Consider the following 25,199-nt stretch of genomic DNA (forward strand, 5'->3'; position numbering starts at 1 on the left):
AGTTACTCAGTAAATACTTGTGGAATGAAGAATGGGACTCAGGTTGCCTTTAAAGTCAGATCTGATTACTGAATTCTTGCTTTGCTACTTACGAGGCTGACTCTGTACTGAGTCCTGGGGATCCTTTTTGTGGCATAGAGAGTCAAGGGACTTCGTCCAGGCTTAAAGCCAGGAGTGCCTGTTGAGGAACAGAGGTTGCTCATCATAGCACCATGTTCTCATTCTCACTTGCTTATGCTCCATGCGTTTGTTTCCTTACTGTGCCTCCCTTCCACAAAGTTGGGATTTATCTTAGAAATGCAGGTTATTACAGTAGTTTAGGCATCAGCTCACCCTACGTGTCATGGAATTTACTTTTGGGTACCAAGATATGCTGTTGATCTGGTCCTGTTCTCTAACTGAAGGTTCTTATCACTTGTCTATGTCTTTTATTTCAAAGAAACAACCATAAAGTATGTTTACAATTTTAACATCTGAATTGTACCCATAATCTGTGCCTTGAACAAGGTGTTCGAATGCAACCTTATTGAAAAGAAACAAAGAAGAAAAGTCTTATGAGACTACCATTAGCTTGACCTCTCTGAGATTGACCATGAGATGCTGAGGAGTACTCATTGCCAAAAGTTATAAAATCATAGACATCATATTAATACAACAAAATAAAACATTTCTGTGAGTAATCTGGTTATTGGGAGTTGCCAAAATAGCTCTGCCTAAACTTGAAGGAGGGCAGTTTGGGTTGGTGCACTACCGAATACCTGCTTTAGAGAGACTTGCTTATGACCAAGAACCCAAGGAATGAGTTTTTGACCTGAATTGTTGTTCTCCTTTTCTTCCGGGGTAGGAGGCTCTTGAAGTCCATTTTATTGTCCTCACTGAGAAAAACCCTAATTTCTTTAACATGATTTCTAAGACTTTGAGGAAAGTATGGGGGGTGGGGGGCTTCTTTTTACTCATGACATCACTTCAGGCCAATATCAGTTGATACTTGAATGGTCACAGATAACTTGATAGAAAGGGTAAGATTGAACCAAAAACATGGCTGCATTATCTGTAGTCATAGGCATGCAAGGAGATTAGGGAAGATTAGAACTAGAACATCCTGTGGTGTCTTTAGATGAATAATTTTTTGAGTTTCTGAAGGAATGTTTCTTTGGCCATGGCCATAGGGATGTTCTTTCTGGGCTAGTGAGTATATCTGCAAAAGCAGTGAGGAATTCCAAGTTGCCCCCCTTTCAGAAAATACGATTCTCTGAGGGAAGTAAGAAGCCTCAGGAAATCCAAGCGTTCTCCTCATGAGGCAAGCTGGATGTTTTCCTGTGTGCTACAGGAACGATAGCCTCATGGAGAGTTAGGTCTGGGGTTGCAACAGGAAACTTTGGCTGTTCCCTCTTGTGTCTTCTACAGTAAATCTTTCCTAGTTTTGCATGATGGGCTGGCTGAGGGGTCAGAGAAGGAGAGCAGGGGAGCTGCTGCCAGAGCCCTGTCCTCAGGCCCATCATTTTTCCACAGAAAAGCACTTCCTTCCTTCTCCCTGGAGCATAAAGCAAGAACAAATGCAGCTACTTGGTGATTTCTGGTCAGGATGAGGAGTTTCATGACCCCAAGGGTCATTACTGGAATAACAGCCCCCTTTTGTTTTTTCTCTAAGGTAAAGTTTCCTTGTCTGAGTCTTTTTAACAATTAGACGGGATGAATCAGATGTCTGTGCTGGAATTCATTCTGTCATGAGTCTTTGGAAGGTTACTTTTCATACTGGAGTTCCATGAAAATGTCTGACCTAAACCAGTAGGACTCTTGGAAGCTGTCTCTCTAAACTCCTAGTGTTACAGAGGTCAAAGGAGAGAACATTGCAAATTGTTTTACATAACAATGTGAGTCAGAGGAGCACCCAGGAGAGGAGCCTGGGATCCCAGGATCAATGTCCTCTGCATTAGCCGGGACAACTTCACTCTTTCCCTCTTTTGTTGGTCGCAGGTCCTCAGCCAGGGTCCCGACTTGGCCCACGATAGGGAGACATGCCCACCTGTGTGCACAAGAGTGCAGATCCGCTCGCTCTCCTCCCTGCCCCGCACGCTGTTGAGGCTGATTTCATATTCGGTAGCTGGGTACAGCTTGGTGATGGTGAATTCTGTCACTGTGTTGGGCACCACTGAGCTGTCCAGTCGTCCCACTAAGGAAGAACAGAAGCCACAGGGCAAGTTCAGTGGATCCCGTATATATGCAGCTCATAATACAGGAGCTCCTGGTGGCACTGTTTTTTTCCATAAAGCCAATATGGGTGCAAGTCTCAGCACCCAGTTGGGGGACGGGGAGGCTGGGAATGTTGGAACTTGAAGAGACCTTGCATGCTGATCCCACCCCCTCATTATATAGGATCCCAGGAGCAAAGGAAAAAAAACCTATTTATTAGGTGGTTTTCTAACAAACTAGTCTTAAAGCAGTATAGAGGGAATGGCGGAAAAGAGTGGTCCATGCAGCCCAGAGACAGGGTAGTCTGGAAAATTATCCCACCCCCTCACTGGAAGTGATTGTACCCTCTACTTCATTAACAATTCCACATGCACCAGCAAGAACTGTTAGGATGCAGGTGCGGTCTGGGCCAACTTTTTCTGACTCATAACTTGGCTGGAGTGGCCATAATAGGACCACCGTCACTGTGGTTCCCTCCAAGTTTCCATCTGGCTCTGTGGTGTCTTTAGGCATCCCCTGGGATGTTTAGCCTTGGACTTTAATTCTCTCAGAAAAGTGCATGTGACCCTGGCTCTTGGTAGATTCTTTTAGAGTTCTTTGTTTCTCGCTACACTGTCTGGATAATGGTGACCGATTAGCATGGTTCACTCTACTGGTGAAGGGCCTGCTTTTTGAGTGAATGTAATCGAGCCTTTTGTGAGAGGAGTTGGTGAGTTCTGGATTCCTTGGCTGCTCCTCATCAACCCACTCTCATTCTGATGCAGCATGCTGCAGAGAGGAAGGAAATTGCAGGCAGGAGGGTGATATCCCCTGGGATACGCTAGTTCGCCCATAACAATCTTCATCCAGCTCCAAATCCCATTCATCTTTGAGAAACGAATAAACTTTATTACCTTGTGTTGGCCGATATGATACTCGGTAGTAATCAAAAGACGCAACAGGAGGGCTCCAGGAGACCATAACTGAGTCCTTGGTCACATTGCTGATTGTGATGTCTTTGGGGGGATCAATTCCTACAAGGCCCCGGGTGGTTATGGGAAAAAGACAGGAAGCACAGTGTGAAAAACAAATTCCTATTTTTGGTTTCATGTGGACCAAGAGCTAATGGTGTCCCAGAGGCAGACAAGACCTTACTTTATACTAGGGCAACCTTAAAACCATGATCAGGCTGAAGTCTCACTTGAAACCTCATAGGAATGGCCAGTGTCATGCTCCTGGAGAATATTTTATTAATTTATTTATTTTTGTTGTGTTGGGTCTTCGTTTCTGTGCAAGGGCTTTCTCTAGTTGGGGCCAGTAGGGGCCACTCTTCATCGCGGTGCGCGGGCCTCTCACTATCGCGGCCTCTCTTGTTGCGGAGCACAGGCTCCACACGCGCAGGCTCAGTAGCTGTGGCCCACAGGCCTAGTTGCTCCGCGGCATGTGGGATCCTCCCAGACCAGGGCTCGAACCCGTGTCCCCTGCATTAGCAGGCAGATTCTCAACCACTGCTCCACCAGGGAAGCCCCTGGAGAATATTTTAACAACATGAAGTCAAGCTGTCAAGGTCTGTGCCTGTGCAGCAACTATTACCTATCAGTGGGCCAACTGGGAAATTTCCTTTAAGTTTGTATGTTTTATTTTGAACTGCGAGTAATGGTCATTCTCTCTGGGGCAGCTTCTCTTGGACAAACCCAACTCTCTCTCTATCTCTGTTAACCAGCCGCCTTTTGTTCAATTTGGAAAAATTGCTCTTGACTGTAGAGGGATTTCAGAGCACAAGTCCAGAACAAATCCACTTCCCTAAACTGTATTTTATTTATACTATATACTTTGTTTTTTTGACTACTGGAAGATTGCAGGGTCAAAACCAGCTGAGTGTTTAATCCACTTTTTCAGTTTATGAATTCTTCTAAGTATGTGAGAAACCACCCAAACACACATGTCCTCACTCACATGCACACTCATATTTGTGATTATATATGAGAAGGATGAGATACAAGTGATCCAGTTCAGCTGAGAGTACTTGTGTTTTCCAAACAACATGCAGATCACCCCATTCTCAGAGTACCAGGCCCCTGTATGGTTGCATGCTAGTCCCATATGATCCTGAGGAAGCATCATTCACATCACTGAACTCACTTGGCAGTCAAGAGATGGCACTCCAGAATAGGAACAGATGTCTCCTTACTGTAGAAGGGTTTCCTCTTGGAGACTAGCTCTCTCCAGGGCTTTCTCCTAAGTTGGTAGTGGGAAGACCTCTGGACCAATGCATTAAAGGCCTGGCCTCCTCAAGACATTGAGTCCATCCTACCTTCTAAATGGAAGTTTCCCATCTTATACATTTTTGTGCAGCCCTGGAAGAGGTGGCTGTTTCAGAACAACTCATAGACCCTCTCTTGATAAATGAGGTGGTCCCTTACTCCTTGGGGGTTTCTCCTTGTAAATTTCATTGACTTGTTGAAGGCTACTGTGGAAACCCCCCTCACCACCTGCTGTCAAGTCCTCCAGCCTCACCTGTGGTGATGGAGCCCATGATGGGCTCAGAGGTCACTGTGCCATGTACTGCCACCAAGTTCACAATGTACTCGGTGGCTGGCTGCAGGCCCATCAGGACAGCATGCCTCTTGGTGGCATCCAGAGAGACCTCCATCATCTCTTCCTCTTCATCCCGGGGGCTGTAGTTCAGAATGAGTCTGTCTGCTGGAGGGGATGGGTCACTCCAGGTGATGTTCACACTGGAGGAGGTCACGTGAGAAAAGTGCAAATGGGAGATGGGGCGGAAGCCTGCAAAGCAGAGGACATGGATGGTTCTGAAATCCACATGAGGTGGTGGGGCCACTGGGATAGAAGAGGCATCTGACTGAAGAGATCTCCTTTCCTCGCAGATAAGGACTACACCTTCACCTGTTGACCCAGAGCTTCCACATCCTCACTCTCCTGTCCTGTCTACTCTCCTTTCTCCAAGCCATACACTGAAAAATGAATGCCCTCAGCAGTATAAAACCAGCATTACCTCTGAGTTATTCATAATACTGATGGAGGATTTAAAACCTCTATCCTGGAAGGAATTTAACATGATCCCATGGATCCTCAGAATGCCCACTGATTTTGTGCAGGCAGGGAATTATGAACAGAATCAACCACTATGTGCAGCCTATAGGAAACCAGATACAAAATTTCAGGCGTGCAGGTAGCCTTGTTCATCACCCCCTTTACCTCCAACCATTCCCTCTTGAGGTATTTATTAGTTTCTCCTCTATCTCTTCTTTCTCTACCTACATTCTTCCTTTCTCTAAAGGATATGGGGCATTGGAAGAGTGGGTTGCCTAGATGACCTTCTCACACTAAGATCCGTTGATCCCTGAACGCAGCCGAGATTTCTGCTGTCCTGGTACCTGTGAAGGCATCCACCGTGGACTCCAAGCTCTGCTGCCGACCCCTCTCAGCTGTGATTGAAATGATGTACTCTGCCCCGGGCTCTAGATCTGTCAGTGTGTACGAGGTCCTGTCCTTGGGCACGGTGACTTCGGAGGCGATCCCAGAGGATGGAGTAAATGTAATTCGGTAGTGGTCAATGGGGCCACTGGCCTTGGTCCAGATGAGGGAGATGGAGGTTTCTGAGGAGGCTGTCACCATGAGGTCTCGAGGACTGTCAAGTTCTGTGGATCAACATAAGTGGCCTATGTTACATAAGTTCAGCCCACACGAGGGCCAGTATTTATTGGAATTGGACCCCCTGTGGATTTCTAAGCTATTAGCAGGTCTGCTGACCATGAAAATTGGCTTGTCATTGCTGACACTTATCTCACACTTTGTTAAGCACCTTTCCTTTGTAAGATGGCCAGGGGCTTGGCACATAGATGAACAATCTGCAGGAAGGCATTAGTAACTCTAACACCACTGGAATACACCCACCTCTGGGACAAAGCTGGCTGCTGATTTTTAAGCTCTCCGTAATCATTTTCTCCCAGCCTTTCTCAGTAAACCAACCAGGGCAAAACAGGTACCACCATCAAGTAGGGATATGCCATTCCTGGCAACCGTAGCTACCTCTGTTCTGTGCCATTTTGACTGACCTGGCCATGGGTGTGCAGGCAACAAGATCTGAGGACTCCTGGGGACCCATGTCCATGTGGTTCTCCAGAGAGGTGGTCTATGCTGGACAACCTTGGGACAGGGATTGGTTCAAAACCCCCAGCCCAGGCCAGGCTGCTTGTACTTAAGTTACTAAAGTGACTTTGGAATTTGCCCGGGATTCGGAAGCAAAACTGCTGGATCCAGAATAGCAAGGGTCTCAGTGGACTTCTCCATTGCCCTTAGATTGAATGGGTTGTTTCCATGTCTAGACCTTCAGGCTGTGGCTTTTCTGAGGGCTTCTGTCCTACACGGTGAGGAGTACCACATTCTGCCTGCTGTGGGGTGATCTAGAAGGGAATATGACTTGCTACAACTCCCACTTATTTGGGGTTTTCCACCTCTGCTCTCCACAGCTGTGGGCAGCCCTTCAGACTGTGGGGGACCACATGCAGATCTGTGGGGAGAGAGTAGGAATCCATCCTGCACATCATATGTCAGCGGACAGGCACAGGGAATCAAAAAGCTGCCGGTAGATGGTGTTCTTTGACTGATAATCGTCACCCAGGGACCTGTTCACTAGGGGGCATTGCCTTCTGACCAGTCCTTGCTGGGCTAAGCTTCCGTGGCCCCTCAGGCTTGCAGACTGTCCCGATGTCCTTCCACAGCAATCTTCCTACTCACCAGTCCTGGCATTCATGGTGGCTGGTACGCTTTGCTTTGAGTTCATGATGGCAGATATTCCAATTCCATACTCAGTGCCAGGCACTAGATCTGTTGGTAGATGCAGAAACAAACATTATTCCGTGTGTGTCAGGGATGGGGAAGGCTGGATGGAGGGAAGCAAATGACCTTAGGTTCTTGTTCAGATCTTGTGTTTAATCCTTCCCAAATCCACTCCTATTTTTACCTATTAGGAAATCCCAATTTCACCACTTAGGAAATCCATACCAAGTCAACAGGACGAACTGATCAGTGCAGAGCTTCCTTCTTGCTGCTGGTCTCCTTGGGAGGGCAGTAAGGCTGCCCTTGTCAGTGACCTTCAGAACTGTGCTCTGCTGTGGAAGGTCTCCCTGAGGTACTTAGAGTCTCAGGTTGGCTACAACTGGTGAAGGGATTTCTTGCTTACATTGTGAATCGGGGGAGTGCGTAATCAAGAAGGACTGTGTGGACAGAAGCCTTTAAAGCATTTCTTGAACATTGTGGATGAAGACCAAGCTGCACCTTTTATAGACAGGGACTGAGGCCATGTGGGGACGTTTGCACCCTTTCTGGGGAGCAACTGTGGATGGACTGTCTCGCTGAGCACAGGGCTGTCAGGCCTTTAATGTAGGGGCATGCAGAAGCCCTGTTGCTGTGGGCTCCCTACCAAGGGCACTCAAAGCTGTGGATTCAATGTTAGGATGACTTCTGGGGGACCCGAGGAAGCTGGAGAAAATGAAAAACACTGCCCAACTACAGGGGGAAATTCTTTAGGGTTCAATATAAAGGACCTAGAATTATTTGGGGTGTCTCCCTACCCTCTCCCACATTCATTTTCAGATTAACTGGTTTGACTGGTATATTAATTTTCTATTTCTGTTGCAACAAATTACCACAACTCAGTGGCTCAAAACAACACACATCTATTATTTTATAGTTCACGAGGTCTGAAGTCTGAAATGGTTCAGCAGGGCTGTGTTCCTTCTGGAGGCTCTAGGAAAGAATTTGTTTCTTCACCTTTTGTAGCTTCCAGAGGTTGCCCGCATCCCTTGGCTTGTGTCCCCATAACCCATCTTCAAAGTCAGCGGTGCAATATTTTCAAATCTGTTTTTGTCTCTGAGCTCTGCTTCCATGGTCCCATCTTCTCCTCCGTCTTATAAGGACCCTGGTGATTACATTGGCCCCACCTGGACAGGACAGGCTGTTCTCCCCATCTTAAGGTCCTTAACCTAATTACATCTGTACTTTCCTTTTTGCCATGTAAGATGACATAGTCACACGTTCCAGGGAGTAGAATGTGGGCATCTTTGGGGGCCTTTATTCTAGTATCAAACCTGCATCAAACTCACCCTCATTTATTAGGACTGGAGCGGCAGGAATATGCAACAAGATCAGATTATCACCTGTAGGGCCCCTCATTGTCTGCCTGAGTCCCTCTGGGAGGCTCTTTTTGGGGCCCTTTGTGGGCTCGACAGAACCAAGGCCAATGATCATGCTGTTCTGCATTTATATAACATATGTTCTTTTCAAAATACCTGACTGTATTTTGACTGTTGTTTTCCTCACAACATTGTGAGGAAAGTGGGTTGGGGAGTCTTTTCACCATCTGCATTAATTTCCTGTGGCTGCCATGACAAAGGACGACAAGCTGGGTGGCTTAAAACAACAGAAATGTATTCTCTCACAGTTCTGGTGTCTAGAGGGCCAAAATCAAGGTGTTGGTAAGCCCATGCTCCTTCCAAAGACTTTATGGGGGGAATCTTTCCTTGCCTCTTCCTAGCTTCTGGTAGTGGCTGGCAGTCCTTGGTATTTCTTGGCTTACAGCTGCGTCACTCCAGTCTCTGCCTCTCCTCTGTTGGTACGTGGTGTCTTAGTCTGTTTGGGCTGCTATAGGCCAGGCAACTTAGACAATAAATATTTGTTTTCCACAGTTCTGGAGGCTGAGAAGTTCAAGATCAAGGCACCAGCAGATTTGATGTCTGTTGAGCCCCAGCTTCCTGGTTCATAGACCATCTTCTCACTGTGTTCCCATACAGCGAAAGAGCAAGAAAACTCTCTGAGGTCTCTTTTATAAGGTCACTAGTCCCATTTATGAGGGCTCCACCCTCATGACCTAGTCACCTCCCATAGGCCCCCATTTCACATTAGAAATGAGGATTACAATATACGAATTTGCAGGGAGGGACACAAACATTTAGTCCATAACACATGGCATTCTCCCTGTGTGTCTGTGTCTTCTCCTAATCTTTTGAAGACACTGGTCACATTGTATTTAGGGCCCACCCTCATCTTAACTTGATTTCATCTGTAAAGATCCTCTTTCCGAATAAGGTCACATTCACAGATTTCAGGTGGAAATGGATATTTTGGGGGGGGGTGGAGGCGGGGGCGGGGGGTGGGGACAACACTATTCAAATCAGTTATTTCTTTATTAAAAGAAACTACCGGCAGAGAGTAAGGCTGTGACCAGCTGGAGATGATCCTCAGGCTTCTGGCCTCAGGGTTCAGGGCTTTTAGGACTGAATGCCTTATCCGTCCCTTCATTTCATCCCCTCCCCGGAGCAGCTGTGACTTCCCCAGGAGCCCTGAGGTAATAGGAATGATTTTGACAGGAAATGCATTGAGCAACCTTTCCTTAACAGCGGCTTGGATTAAGGAAGGTGAGTGCTGCCTGGGAGCCAGCGGGTTCTGCACCCCCTCCTCTTTGTGGCTTTCAGTACAGCCTGTGCAGTGAACCCCTCGTGCTCCAGTACGGCAGTACCTACCAGGCCTTACTGACCAGGCTCTCTGGACAGGATGTGTTAGAATCAGCCCTCTTTTTCCCTTCTCAAACCAGCTCCATTCATTTCCTAACCTTTAGTTCTTTCTTTCTCTAAAGTGTCAACACTGGTGGAGGTAAACTTTGACTTTGAGGTCTGCCGTACTTACATTAACATTCAGGCTCTGCCACTTTCTACACGTGTAACTGATTACTTCACATCTTTGAGCTTCAGTTTCCGTAGAATGGGAAGAATAATAGTATCTATCTCAGAGGGTCATTGTGAGGATTAAATGAACCAATGTGTGTGAAGAACAGTGCCTGGCCCATTGTGATACTAGCTCATAGTATTATTACCTTGCTCAGAGAACTATTCCAGGATTTTGAGCTGTTTTTTGGTGAGCCCCAGGAAGGTACAGGTTGGTCCCCGGCACACCTCTTGTCAGTTTGCTGAAGCTTAGCCTGTTGGTTCTGATGAAACCAGTGATTTAGGGAGTCCCGGTGTCAGTGAGGAGCTGGCCCCTGGCTGGGCCGAGTACCTGTCACTAGAATGACTTGGGTGATTGCAATGCCCCAGATCCATTCAAAGCACACATTTATATCCGTCAGTATGTTCGGCGAGTCCCAGGTACATCCTTGGTTGGAGAAATTAGATTACCTTTGGGACATAAACTGCTTTTCTCAGACAACTGATTGAGACTTTCAATTGCGTATAATGAAGTAGAAATTCTCCGACGTAGATGAAGGGTGACAGATCGAGGGAGGAAGACAGAAATTACATGTTGCCAAACGGATCTACCATGTAACGTTTTCATCCGAGTTTCTTATTTATGAAGCTTAAATGAAATGTTCAATAATTTACAACGGAATCATCTTCTCCCAGAAAAGTGCAGAGCAGAATTTAAAGTACTGTCTTCCCAGGCTTTCTGTCTAGGTGATGTGGAAGTGAGACTTGCTTATAGGTTCCTGCCTGCCGCTTCCTTTGATTTTCAGCAGCTTTCTTCCTGTGCTGCAAGTGAATTGTTGCTCTTTGCCAGCAGGTAAAATACACCTCTGCTGGAAAAGAAAATGCACGTCTGAGGCATACCCAGTACACCTATATATCAGCACTTGGAGGACTCCTAGGGATTTCTCACTTTTTAAAGACCCCTTCTCTCTATCAGTGCTCACTTTATCTTTCCATCCAGCTCCTGCAAGTAGTAGCAGCATATGAATGGCTCTGTTCCCTTTCTTAACAATAGCTCAGAAAATTCATCTCATAGGAAACCACCACTCTGAATCCCTTGTAGAACTTCCTTTGTTCCGCTTAGGGGGTGATGCTTTTCTCAGCTCTTTCACTGCATATCCATTCTTCTTTGAGTTCCCAAAGCACACAGTTCATTCACTCAACAAACATTACTGAGGGCGTCCTTTGTGCCAGGCACAGGGTTGTATACTGGGGATACCAGGGTGAGATGAATGGAATCACCCTTGTCCTTAATGAGATAAAAAGAAATCTGTACTGAAGAAGGAAATTAATTACTTACTGAGCACCCATAATATGCCAAGCAATGAGCTACATGCAGTAATCTAGAAGAATAATGAAGAAAAAAGAGAGGGAAGAAAGGATGGGATAAAAATCAAAAGAGAAGTTTAAGTGTCTGGTGGCCAGGAGGTCTATTATTAACTTTAGTTTCTTGGCGATTCATACCTGTTACCTCGTTTTCCCCTGCAGCTCTGCCAGGAGGGCCTTACTCATGGGTAAACAGAGGATCAGAGAAGTCCATTTCTTGACCAAGGTCACAAAGATAATATCCAATAAAACTGGGTTTAGAACCCAGGTTCATTGTTCTTTCTGACACATCATAGCATGGTCCCTGTGCCTAAGAGTCTTACAGGCTAGGAGAGGGGAGTGGAGTAAGCACATTGGAATTTGAAGGTGATTTGGCACTACATCATGGGCTGCTAACTAAGAAAACCATTTCAGAGTGGGGATGAGATCAGCATGGGCTGGAGTAGCCAGAGAAGGCTTTCTAGAGAAGGGACTTGAACCTTGAAAGCTAGCCAAGATTAGGAAAGGTTGCGGGACGTCGGAGATATGGAATTTTCTGACCGGCAGGATGGGACATAGTGAGCAGGAAGAGTTTAATTAGAGCTAGAGAGCAAGAGGAACTAGCAGATTCTCACCTGCACTGCAAGGACTGTGGGTGGGTGATAAAGACAGGATGACTCACTTCCCTCTGTTAGGAAACCTATTCTTCATGCTTCCTGCTGCGAGCAGGAAAACAGTGGGAGAAGGAGGCCCAGGAAACTGAGATTGCTATGTCTTGCCAGGAGAAACATGAATAAGACACCTGGGGTCTGCAGGCCGGCTTGATTAGGTTCAGATGGCCATGCAGAAATATGGACTCTTTCAGTCTCTGAATCCCTGGACTCATCTCCAGAATATCTGTGAAGTTCAGGTCTACCAAACTGGGGTTGGGGATTTGGTTGTCTCTAGTGCAGGGGTCCCCAACCCCTGGGCTGCAGACCCCTACCGGTCCTCGGCCTGTTAGGAACCGGGCCGCACAGCAGGAGGTGAGCGGCGGGCGAGCCAGTGAAGCGCCATCTGCGGCTCCCCGCTCCCCGTCGCTCGCATTACCGCCTAAACCATCCCCCCCCACCCCCACCCCCGTCCTTGGGAAAATTGCCTTCCACGAAACTGGTCCCTGGTGCCAAAACGGTTGGGGACCGCTGCTCCAGTGCATTTGAAGGACATCTGCCTTCAAAGGGAGGGGCAAACTGATGACCTTGTCCCCAAGGAGCTTGCAGTCAGTCTCTTAGTTTTTATCACAATCATGCTATTATGTTGTTATTGTTAGTCTTCTTGCTGGTCTCCTCAGTAGACTCTTAGGTCTTTGGGTCAAGGGATTTGATTTTTTTAATATTTTAATTCAGTATGTAGTATAGTGAAAAAAATATATGATGCATAGAAGCAGCAAGACTTAGAGAATATCTGAGCTGGATTTTGTAGGATCAGGGGACATTTGGTTGGGGAAAGGGCAGGCTGAGAGAATAACCTATGCAAAGGTATATCTGGTAAAAGAACTCATGAAAACCAGGGACCTAATGTAGGGCCCCTCATAGGGAAATTTCCAGCAGGGAATTTGGGTACCAGAGGTTTCATAGATGGGGAGATATTTGGAGACAGAGGATCTTCTGGGAACCCCTAAAATCATACCAGATAGGCAACAATCTACTTTTCAATGTACTGAGATGTAAGCTCCCAGGCTCCCCATTCTGATATTCTTGGGGAATGGCAGATGCTTCTCCAGGGTTCTCCGAATGAGTCAGGCTTTGGAGGACATCTCCCCACGTTTTGGGTGTGGATGATGTTCGAGCATCAAGAGAAGACTCTATGCTGACTTTAAGGGAGGGACTGGTCCTACAAACTTATATTTAAAAAGAAAATCATAACACCAAGGACTGTTCTCAGATGCAACTTTCTTGTTGCCAGTGGGATTAATGAGGAACATGGGTCTTCACCCCCTGTCCTACAGGAACATCCCATGTCTGGGTCTTTACTGTAAACAAGCATTCGCTGCTGAAGAAGTCAAAGCAAAAACGGAAAAATTCCCACCTGGCTTTACTCTTGGTTCCCTTGCACCAGCCCTTTAATGCAAATAAGGGGACAGATGCCCTTACATGCCAGTTGTGAGGAGAAGGACGGTGTGGAAGCCTCTGCCCTTTATCTCCACTCCTCTGCTTGGGTCTCTGCAGCCCCTGGAAGGTGGCGCTGTGCTTAGAGGTTGCCTTACCAAAGTGACCACTTGGGGTCACTGTGACTTCGCCCAAAGCAGGATGAGCACCATCTGGCCCAGGCCCCGGGCCCATTGCCCGACTCCTCCTCCTTAGAGGAGCCTGCAGGGCATTGAAGGTCTGGCACTCGGTCTGGGGCTTGTGCCCTGGCATGTCAGGGAGTGCAGACAAGGTGAAGTGAACGTCAAGTGCCTCGGTCAGTGCTGATTTGCTAGCTGGACTCCTCTGGGGGTCTTGGATTTCTTTATGGAAAATCTTCCTGTGGACAAGCACCTCGGGAGCCCACCTTCTCACCATGAGATCTCCATTTGAGCCCCAAGGAGACAATGAGGGATTTGGTAGAGGCCTCGGTTTCCTGTCCCCAGCAACCAGAGGCCTGGAAGGCGGCAATTCACAGGGCCTGACTGGGGCATGCTTGCACACATCAGCCTTGTGTAAGTGTGTGTGTGTGTGTGTGTGTGTGTGTGTGAGTGAGTGTGTGTGTGGGGGGGTGTCGTGTGTGGCTGGCCGCAGGTCTTTGTTTTCTTGCGATCCAATGTTGCACCATGAAGTCTGTAGGAATCTTCAAGCCTCTGGGCTTCCGAAGCCTTGTTGATGATTTTTCTGATTAGCACCTTGTTGACTGGAGATCCGGGTAGTCACAGTGCAGAGAGGCAGCTGGTTGGGAAGCATCATCAAGAGGTGTGTAGGGGGCGCCCCATCGAGTGGGTGAGGGACGTGATGACCGGGCCCCAGAGCAGGGTTAGAGCCCAATTCTCACGTGGCCATACAGGCCAGTTTCTTTTGCCCTTCTCCTGGCCACAGGGGTCCTCAAGTGTGGGCTCCTGTTCCTGAGGGAGGACCAGGCAAGAGACTGTAGATGATTGAAGATGAACCCCTTTCCCCTGTTCGCACAAAACACCGAAGCCACAGGCTTTTCTGATGATAGGTTAGTTAGTGGAGCCCCCTCAGACAGAGACCAGAGCAGTGTTTATAATTTGCGTTGGTCACAGGCAGAGTTTTGGTTTTTTGTTTGTTTTTTTAATCAAATTCCAGTCAAAGAATGAAAATTTCCTTCCTTTCCTCCTCCCTCCCTTCCTCCCTCTCTCCCTCCCTCTCTCCCTCCACTAGGAGTTTTCTGTATGGTTTATGGTTTTTCACTGCTACTCAGAAAACAGTGATGGTGCCAGTCCCTGGTACATGCTTCTGGTTCTAACCTAGAGGGACCTTGGTGAGCCTGTAAGGTACATAACACTCGGGCACCCCTTTGGGACTCCAGGTATGGTTCACAGGCCAAGCAGACATGGTCCAGGCTGAGAGGCTGAGCCTAAAAAAAGACTTATCGTTAAGGACGCAGAAGCCACCAGAGCAGAGAAAAAAATCATTGCAGACACCGAGTCTGTTGTTGAGAAACAAATTCACACTCCAGAGGGAATTTGCTGGGCATTGTCCAGAGAGAATAATGGAAAAGAAATGTTTGGTATTCTGTGCCCCAGCCTGGTCTCTGTGTTGCAAAGGGGCAGGTATATGATGGAGGATGCAGGGGGGTGCTGTGAGCCCGCCGTGTGACTCTGAGCCCCAGAGTCAGGAAGGGCATGCATTCCACAGCGAAGGGGTAAGTGGTGGCTGCAGAGACAAGGGCTTCTTCAAGGAGTATCCAGTACAGATGCCGTAGGACTTGAAGGACTTGGAGTCAGCTGGCTGTGAGAATAAAGGGTATGTGAACTTCCTCCTGGGAGAAGCCAGGTTGCCAGAGATCCAGGCTGAGTTTTGTAGGGATTAAAAACAATAAAAGGTCAAATGGCTATTGAAGGTTTTCTATGTACCAGTACAAATGGCTATTGAAGGTTTTCTATGTACCAGTGCAAATATATATATATTTATATATATAAATATACATGAGTTCATTGAATCCTCCCAACAACCTATGAGGTAGACATGATGCTCTTCAGACCAGGAAGCAGAAGCACAGAAATTGAAGAAATTTGCCCAAAGATGCACATCAGTGAAGTTGGTCTCAAGCCTGAGTGGGTGACTTCAGAATCCATGCTCTAAGTGAGTGCTTCTTGACCATTAATGTGCACACAAATCCCCCGAGGGGCTTGTAAAATGCAGGCTCTGATTCCACAGATCTAGGGGGAGAGGGCTCTGACATCTCCTGGGTGATGCCCTTGCCGCTGGACCCCACTTTGAGAAGCAGGGTCTCCACTCTGTGCCACACTTATTACAGGGGATCGTCCCAAACCATCCGTTAGCTCACAGACCTCCTCCTCTGCCTCCTTATTCCTCCTCCTCTCCCCCTCCTCCTCCTCTCCCCCTCCTCCTCCTCTCCCCCTCCTCCTCCTCCTCCCACCTCCTCCTCCCACCTCCTCTTCCTCTCCCCCTCCTCCTCCTCTCCTCCTCCTCCTCTCCTCCTCCTCTCCCCCTTCTCCTCCTCCTCCCCCCTCTTCCTCCTCTCCCATCATCATCACCATCATCCACGTGTTGAGTACTTTGCTATGTTAGAAGAATGGTGTTAAACTCCTTCAGTACATGATCTCATTAAAGCCCCATCAAACACTATGAAGTAGGTGGCATTATTCCCCTTTTACCAATGATGAAACAGAGGCTTAGAAAGGTCGAGTCAATGGCTCCAAATCACACAGTGAGTAACTGGGCCTAGATACAGAGTCTAGAGTCCCAGCTCTTAACATGTTCCACAGAACCGAGCATTCAAATAAAACTGAGACAAGAGAGAATGGTACCTTCTGCTAGGGTTGCAGTTATTTTTGACTGGGGATAAGGAGGGTGGGGACAGCTGAAGTTTCTAGTCCTTCATACTCTTTCTGGCCAGGGAGGAATTGCTTCAGATGAGCCTGGAATGCCCTTCCCACTGAGTCCAGGGTCTTGTTTTATAGATGCAAGCAAATAACTTGTTTGGAACTAAAAACAAACAAACAAACAAACCCTCCCCAAACAAAAACAAGCCCTGGAAGCTGAAAAAACTCTCCTCTTTAGCATCCAAGTTGGAGAGTGAGGGAGAAAACACAACTATTTAGAGCTGGGATCAAACTTCTCGCTCTTTTTGCCTTCCTTCCTTCCAGGTCCTTCCTTCTTTTTCCCCAGCTACCACAGCAACAGTGCCAGGAATCCTTGTAATCTTCATCTCAGCGAGTACAGATAAACTTGATTTCCTTACATTCCTATAATCCCTTTTTAAATCACATAAGGCTATTTGCCTTTATAAATCTTCCCAGCAGTGAGCTCCCTGGGATAATTATGTGTAATATATATTTATAGTTTTATTTCATAAGCCCAATTCAAACAAAAAAAAAATCAACCTATCTGAGCTCACTCCTCACTAATAACCTTTCCATTCCTTGTAAGTCTGCAAGATTTGACTGTTCCTTCCATGTTACTTCTTTAGTAGGAGCAGCCATGAAAAGGGATGGGGACTTTTGACTAGGATTCAGAACTGCCTTTGAGTCACGGCCCCCTTGCTAGCTTTGTGAACTCGGGCAAGTTTCCAAAATCCCTGAGTCTCAATTTCCTCATCCGTAAAATGGAGATGCTGACTGGGGCGCCTATAATGTGATGGCTGATGGCTGTGACATCCTTTGTTTGCTGATAGGGCAGGCAATATTTTAGTTCTCCTGTCCCTCATGAGTTGTTGTTGTGAAGATTAAATAAGCTAAAACTATGTGAAGGTGCCTGGAATAACAGAGATGATCAAATGGATGTAGAATCTTCTTCCTCCCCACCCCCCACCGCCGGTAATGGGAAATAATAGGATGATAATTATTAGGATGTGACTGAGTTCTTCTCTATATCTCATGATTTTAAAGTGTGTCCTCCATCCAAACAACTAGCCATCATCTTTGTAAAATTGCTAATTGCCAAAGCAGCCTGCGGCTCTGGGCAGAGATGGGCTGCGCCTAGAACCAGTTCCCTCCTGTATCATTGCAGGTTTTTTTTGTTTAGCTTAATTTTTGTGAATGTCTCCAGCTCTCTGTAAAGGCTCTATGCCAGATGGTCTGTTCCTGCTATGTTTAATTCACCCCCATTAACCTGCTTGGTCAGCATATCTTTCCATCTCCTTGCTGTGCTTTAGGAGTGCGTCTGTTTGGAAAAAACATTTATTATATTTACTTTAACTGGCCTAATTTGGCAAGGTGGTCTGGGATTTCAGTTCAGGAGGAAAACAGATTTGATTATACTGCCCTTGTTTACTGTACGCACTCTTGTGTGTGGATCCCTTGTCCACTAATGCTTTTGCAAGAAGCCAAGACACAGGATAAACAAAGTCTCTGCGAGCACACTGGTGGCCCCTGGTCCATGGCTGCTTTGCACAGTCTCCATCTGAAAACTGTGCCCCACATTTGCAGCCATCTACCTTTCAGCAAAGTCCAGCAGGTAGGTTTTCCTGGCAGGTGTGTCTAAGGCCCCAGGAGGAGCACTGGTTGGGCGCCACATGCTCATGGGGACAGGGAATGCTCCCCAGCCAAGCGTCATGGTGACCTGGGTCATCGTCTTAGTTCATACCACCATTATGTCTCTCTTTGACTCCGTGCAGCCTCCTGACCTCTCCCTGCCTTCGGCCTTGTCCTCCTCCTGTCTGTTCTCCACACTGTAGCTGCCCAAATCTGGTCATTGCATCATCTTATTTAAGACCTTTCAACAACCCTCCACTCACACTCTTTATAGGGTACATAAAGCATAACCAGGCTCTTACCTTATCACTGGCCTCTTGTAGCCTATGCCCCAGTCATAGCGAACATGTGCAGTTTCTTTTATCATTCATTCATGCGTTTATTCATTCGTTCATCACTTATCCAGGACCTGTAAGTGCTAGATGCTGTGCTGAACGCTGGAGAGTCATGATGAGCGAAACCAAATATGGTCCCCCTTTCACAGAGTTTAGTCTAAGGTGGAGACTGACTGACCATCCAATAATCACACCCACAAGCATACAATGATAACTTGAGGAGTGCTGTGAGTGGTAACCAGTAAGACGAGGCTGCCAGACAGGATGACCTGACCTCGCCTGGGAACCAGGCAGGGTTCCAGAGAAGTGACAGGTGAACTGAGAGCTGGAAGGGAAGCAGGCGTCACGAGGTAAGGAGGGTGGTGGGAGAGCCTGGCAGGCAGGGTGAACAGCATGTGCCAAGCCCTGTGGCAGGAGGGAGAAGGTGTTTGAGGAACTGAAAAGAGTGGACCCGTGCGCCTGGAGCACAGGGAGCACCAGGGGACGCGGGAGGGAGAGGAGACTGGAGAAGACGGTAAGGAAACCAAGGCCGTGCAAGGGTTTGGAGTTTATCCCAAGAGCAGTCAAGCGTCCCTGAAATGGCTGCAAAATGGGATGGCATAATCAGAAATGAACTTTGAAAAGATAACTGATGGAGTGAAGAGGAGAGCAGGGGGAGAGAAAGCGGGGAGGTTATCGCGGTGGCGAAGACAAGATGTGGTAGTAGCTTAGACCAGGTGATGGCAGTGCCATGGAGAACAGCAGACCGTGTGATAGGTACCTGAGGGATTGAGTCCATGGGATTTGGCGACGGTTGCACGTGGGGTTGGATGGCCGGGGAGAGAGCTGGGAGGGTATGGACTCAGGAACTGCCATGCCCCCGGGAGCTTACTTACCTGTGAGCGTGGCTCTGGTGGTTGGACCGACGCCCTTGGGGACCAGCAGCTCATGGTACCGCTCGCCCGCCAAGGTGCTGTACACGATCTTGTACTCCTGAACCTCTGCTTCACTGTTGTCCCACTCAAGGTCAAGGCTGGTTGCTGTGCGGGAACCAAGCCGCAGGTTCTTGGGGGCGTCAATCTCTAAAAAAAATCCAGACATCACCAACATCACACAGGATAATGTGCGTTTGTCATGCACCTTGAACTTGAACAGGATTTGGGGTGAGAGCCCATGACCCTTTGCCTCACGTTTGAGTGAACCCAGGGGCTGCCCCTCAGCTTTTGGTCTGCCAGGTTGGCCATGACAGATTACGTGGGCAGGTTGGAGAGTTTTACTCAGGAGTTAGATATCAACACACTTTACACGTCCCCCATTCCCATTCAGGAGTTCTAGTGGTATTCTAGAAATTGAAGAATGAACCAGTTAGTATCATAAGGTGGAGACTAAGCAAGAGAAACCCTGGAAAGCAGAAATCAGAGATGGCATCCAAGTGATTAAGATGAAATAGAGTAATTTCAAATTTGATCACTGAGCAAAAAGCACAGGACTGACTGCAAGATTTTGAAGTATAAGATGTCTTCCCCTGGATTTACTTGCATAGACACTGCTGAAAGTTTTTCATATAGAGAGGGGATGTGATGTATTGGAAATCAGTCAGCTTTAGAGTCAGGTCTCAGGTTGAGCCCCACCTCCGACTCTTATTGTAATGGGACCGTGGGCAAGTCTTCATCTCACTGGGCCTTGATGGCCATATCTGTAAAATGGGCTAATAATACTGCCTTTTCAGGGAGTTGTACAAATTAGACAATGCATGTAGAAGTGAGTAGCATGGTGCCTGGTACAAAATTAGGTGCCCAAGCCCTGGGCTGGCTTCCTGGTGCCTCCAAAGCTCTCCCTGAGTTCCAAAAATCTGGCGCCCCCAATGCTTGCTCCTTGGGGTTCCAAGAATTCCACAACAATGAAAAGACCATTGGCATTGGGGTCTTTTCCGCAATTGTGGGGGGCTGGTTCTCTCTTCCAGGACTGGTCATCTCTTCAGGCTTATTTGGGCAGAAACAACATAAACAACTTACAGGATAAGAAGGTGCTGTCTTGACAAACTGCCACTTAAAAAGTTCCAAATAGGTCTTGACTTTGAGACTTGAATTTAACTTTGGAGTGGACCAGCCGTTTGTTCTGGGAAAACCTCAGGTGGACTGTTTTAATTTGCAAATGCCAGGCAAGTCTCCACCGATTGTTCTTTCAGAAGATGGGACTGTTGTGAATCAATCTGAGTGCAGCTGCTGCAGAGTGAGAAGTGTTCTGTTTAGTGACGTAAATTGGGTGAATCTTTTAGCAGATTTATGCCTCTGCAGCTTATTTTTCTGAGAAACGTTTCCTTACTCAGTGTGGGTTTAGCATGCTGGAAACTGTGCATTATCCACGTGCTGTGTGTGGGATTTCTCCAGCAGTTGGATGGAAAGAGGAGCTTGAGTAGAGGGGCATGTAGGAGGAATGCTCTGGGCTGCAGATCCCTAAATCTCACATCCCTAAATCTCACGTGGGAGGAGAGGCTGGCAAAGGACTGGGCGGGGCTTGGGGGTGTGTGGCCTGAATGGAGCTGGAGCAAAAAGAGATTCACTTAAGGTTCAGGTTGAGTCTTGTATTTACCTACTGCTCTTCACAACTAAAGACCCCAGACCTGGGAAAGGTTTGTTAGACTATGGATTTGTTTTTTGCTTTTTTTGCCTTAGGACCTGTGCCCTGTGGATAGGCGGCAGTGTTTCCTCTGAAGGGACTGGACATTTCCGATGTCAGTGATCCCCAAGGAGATCAATCCCGAGAATGAGGGCTGGAGAAGGCAGGTGTCTTAGGACTGGGGTGGAGTGAAATGGTTTGCTCCCTCTAGGTCTTGAAGCCTGACCTCTAGGAGGGGCAGCTGAAGGGGCACCCTGGCAGGCGGGAGCTGTGCTGGTCTCTGCAACACACCAGCAAGCTAGGCGCAAGGTAAAGCCAGGTGTCCAGTGGGGGCCCTGTGGAGAGGCTGCGGCTGTAGACTCTCACCTCTAAAACATAAATTAAATCAAGCAGCTCTCCTGCTGAAAACTTTCGCTGCTTCCTATAACGAACTCCTAATTGTGGCCTTCAGGGCTCTACGTGATCTGGCCCTGCCTACTTCTCAGGTGGCACCTTGGAAACCCTTACTCACCGTGCTCCAGCTGCACTGCCTTTTTCCTGCTCCTGAATCACAGCAAGCTTATTCTCACCCCAGGGCTTTTGCACCGGCTGGTACTTTTGCCTGGAACGCTCTTCCCCAGACCCTCACATGACTGAGGTCACTTAGGTCTTGGTTAAAACTTTAGCTCCTCAGAGAGGCCTTTCTGACTACTCCCTCTATATCATCCATTTCATTTTTTTAGCATAATCCTCGTGATTGAAATGATCCCATATGTTTCTTTTCTTCTTCCTTATCTAGTTTCCCCCCCTGGAATGTAACTCATGTGAACTGGGATCTTGTCTATCTTGTTTATTCTGCATCCTCACTGCCTAGGACAGTGCTTGGCACCTACTAGGTGTTCATTAAGCACATGTGAAGGGGCTGGATGAATACTGTCAGTTCTCTGTCTTTTCTGCTCCCTCAAAGCCTTTGGAAAGGTCTTGTTAAATATTCCAGCTGGGGACTTTGAGGATGCTTGGGGCCAGGTGGTACAGGGAAAAGAACAGCTTTGACTGAGGGCAGCTGGTCTTGGCTGGCTGACAAGGGCCATCCAGGTTGAACTTGTGGAGGCATTTCCTGGAGAATCCCGGAGTACAGTCCCTGCCCAGCAGGTGGGAGCTCCAGCTGTTGTGACTTAGGCCTTTGTATGTGTTTCCTGGGGCTGCCACCACCAAGGGCCACACACTGGGTGGCTTCAACGGTAGAAATGTATTGTCTCACAAACTGAAGTCTGAGATCAACGTGTTGGCTCCCTTCCAAGGGCTGCGAGGGAGAATCTGTTCCGTGCTTCTCTCCAGTGGTTTGCGGAAGGATCCACCAAAAGAGTCCCGGGAATGCCCCCAAGAGGGCAACTGCAACCAGAGCTACAGAGGGCAGGGAGGTTCGGGAGACTGGTCTCTGGGTTTCCCTGGGCTGCCTTCTCTCTAACCATTGGCCTTAGTGGGCTTCCATCGCTGCTTTCCTTTTTCCAAGCGGCTCTAAGACCCAGACAGATATCCTGCTCACCAGGCAGAAAGCAAATCCCCGTTTTAATTGCCTGTGCAATTAGTGCGCTGCTAGTGTGGAAGCCATCACCTGGAAAAGCACTTTGGCTAATTTGAATTTAAGCAGAGTCCTGAAATGACTGAGGGCCCTGCCGTGAGGGTCCAGGCACCTTCTCCTCATTCAGCCAGCACCTGCCAACCCCAGGCCTTGAGAGCTGGGCTGCAAAGCTGTCCGCGGCAACCCACCCCACCCCTGTTGCCCCCTCATCCGCTTCGGGCAGAGGGGGGCAGCTTGGAGGTACGGGCTGCTGCTGCCTGCAGAAGGTAACCACCTAGCAGCTGCCCATCCTCCAGGCAACCGCAAACAGAGAATCACGCGACGAACGGAAACTCAGGGGGAGCTTCTAGGAGGCAGAATGTAATTGTCTTGATTGGAATTTTCCTGGGCCACCAGCCAGTCCTGCTTCCATCTCGTTGACGTAAACATCAAGAATTATGCTTTCCGTCCTGCCGCTGGAGAGCTCTCGTCTCTTTTTCTGCCTCTTCAAACTCCTTATCTGAGTAAAGCACAAAGAAACCACTTTTCACACAAAAACTGTGTTGAAGTTAAAAAAGAATGAAGGACTCATGGCCCTCAGGAGGTCCCAGCACCGGAGCAGACCGTGTCCTGGGGTGCGAAGGCTGGGGGGTGGGCAGGGCTGACCTTGAATTCACCAAGAAGGGAGCTTATGTGTGAGGCCCTGAGCAGTTTTGGTTCAGTGAGGGAAAAGAAGGCAAGAGAAATGGGCAGAATGTAGTCCCTTTATCTTAAAGACATATGCACAGTCACTGGGGATCCCAACATGTGTTCAGTAAAACATCTGACCAGCGACCCCTGGCTGGGGTGGAGTCTAGCACAGGGGCTGGAGAGCAAACCTGAGAGGGCCTCTTTCAGAATCAAGCTGCCTTCTCCGTTTCATCAGTGTCCATGCTTGCTCCCTTGTAACAGGGAATGTTTCCTTTGGGGTGGAGGGAAACCCATTATGAGATTCCTGGCCTCCCTCTTTCTTCTGCTGGGGAAGATGGACTTGCTTCAATGGTGAGCTTTGTAGCAGGCCCGGCACGGCCCTCCTGCTCCCCTCTCTCATGGGAGCCGTCTGCACATGGGGATCGGCCTCTGCTTGTTCCTCTGTGCTGTAAGCCCTAACGTGCGTAGCCCCACAGCTTCCGCCAGATGGGGGTCTTGCCCAGGTCCACAGGGTCCATCCGTTGGCAAGCCCATCCAACACTAAGCTACATGCTCCAATCTAGGGGATATTTTGGCCTCCATCTGTCTTACTCTTTGCCTTATTTATCAGCTGATTTTAAACACAGGTGGAGGATAATGGTGCTGTTTATTGAACCTCCCTGCAGCCCCTTGGCTGGCTTACCCCATCCTGTAACAGACTCTTAGGCCACCACTCAATGTAGGATGCCTGAATTAGTGATTCTCCTACTTTGCCCCATCAGGAGATGCCGGTTCTTAGATCTTACAGAAGCCGGCAGTTTCCTTTGATCTCTGCAACAACTGGGGATTTGTCAGAGACATTCCTTGATGTGTGACCACCTCCCTGCCGCCCCCCAACAGGGCAGAGAGGCCGAGACTGGGTAACTGGGTTAGATAGAGACTCACTGTCGGATCACAGTCCCCGATCACCTAGTGAGAGTGCCAGGGAGCCTGTCTTTGGATGGTGCCTGACCTACTTGTCGACTAGCTGGTCGGCCTGATGGGCTCCCAGAGAGCCAGGGAGCAGGTCGTGAGGTCTGGCCTTTCCCGACTATTGGAGCCGGGTCTACATTAGCCTTCTTGCCAGTGCTCACAAACGGCAGGATGAGTCACAGACTCTCAGGTGGAAGGCCTGCTTCCAGGCATGCAGGCCCGGCTTTGCACAACTCCAAGGGGCGCCATCGTGCTGGTGTAGTCACTGTGGGTTTATGGAATCCTTACAGCCATTTCCGGCAAATTGCAATAAAGTGACTCCAGGAAGGGGTACTGAACCCTCACAAAATTTCCCTTTGGGCTAGCGATGGGGATGTCAAGTGACTTCAGGACCAACTTTTCATTTTATAAAGGAGAAACCTGAAACCCGAGGGGAAGAGACTTCTGTCAAGTCACAGATCTGGCTGGTAGCAGAGGCAGGGCAGGAACCCAGCTCTCCCATCCACTGGTGCTGTGCGCTCCTCTGCCCTGAGATGTGACCTCACCGGGATGCCCTGAAACCTCTCGCTTCCTTCCTGCAGTGTCTGTGATACATAGATGCCCCAGCACACGTCACCTCTCTCCCTGGATGCCCCTCTTGCCATGAGGATACCAGCTGGCTCAGCACCCTCTCCCCTCCTCAGGCTCTGCTCCCCCCCCGCCCCACCCCACCTACAGCCTCACCTGTTGTGAACTGGGTGGTGGTGGACTCACTCTCGTTGGTTCCACGGACTGCGCTGACCCACACCTCGTATTGGGAGCCGGGCCGCAGGGCCTGTACCGAGTACTGGCTCAGGGGAGGCTGCAGTCGGAAGGTGGTCTTCCCTCCTTCCCCGCCCACCAAGCCGTACTTCAAGAGAATGAAATCGACTTTGGCTCGAGGTGGGGTCCACTCCACGAAGGCTACAGTGTCGGAGACATCTCGAACCAGGATGTGCGTGGGCCCATCAATGACTGAATGAGAAGGATCCAATAGAAAAAAAAAAGTTTGAGAAGTGAGCCTCTGACTTAAGCTCTTTCCTTTCCTTTCCTCCTTACATTAGCCTGGTCGGTCAGAGAGAGAATGGGTATTATCCCATTTTACAGATGGGGAAATTGAGACACAGTGAGATAAAATCTCTTTCCTGAGGACACATGGTTTTTCAATGGGGGAACAGACACTGGATCTTAGG

At 48.4% G+C, this 25,199-nt stretch overlaps 1 protein-coding gene across 1 annotated transcript in view; it reads right to left on the bottom strand.

Moving 5' to 3' along the window:
* Positions 1-25,199, bottom strand: part of TNR (tenascin R) — an 84,675-nt gene that overhangs the window by 37,566 nt on the left and 21,910 nt on the right. Inside the window, exons 6-12 of the mRNA XM_007117808.2 lie at positions 24,712-24,981; positions 19,085-19,270; positions 6,934-7,023; positions 5,571-5,834; positions 4,690-4,959; positions 3,087-3,206; positions 2,027-2,173 (exon numbers count right to left, since the gene is read on the bottom strand). Of these exons, the coding sequence (XP_007117870.1) occupies positions 2,027-2,173; positions 3,087-3,206; positions 4,690-4,959; positions 5,571-5,834; positions 6,934-7,023; positions 19,085-19,270; positions 24,712-24,981 (1,347 nt within the window). The remainder of the gene's footprint in view (positions 1-2,026; positions 2,174-3,086; positions 3,207-4,689; positions 4,960-5,570; positions 5,835-6,933; positions 7,024-19,084; positions 19,271-24,711; positions 24,982-25,199) is intronic.

This window comes from Physeter macrocephalus, chromosome 4 (genome assembly GCF_002837175.3).
Source record: "Physeter macrocephalus isolate SW-GA chromosome 4, ASM283717v5, whole genome shotgun sequence".
NCBI classification, from domain to species: Eukaryota; Metazoa; Chordata; class Mammalia; order Artiodactyla; family Physeteridae; genus Physeter; species Physeter macrocephalus.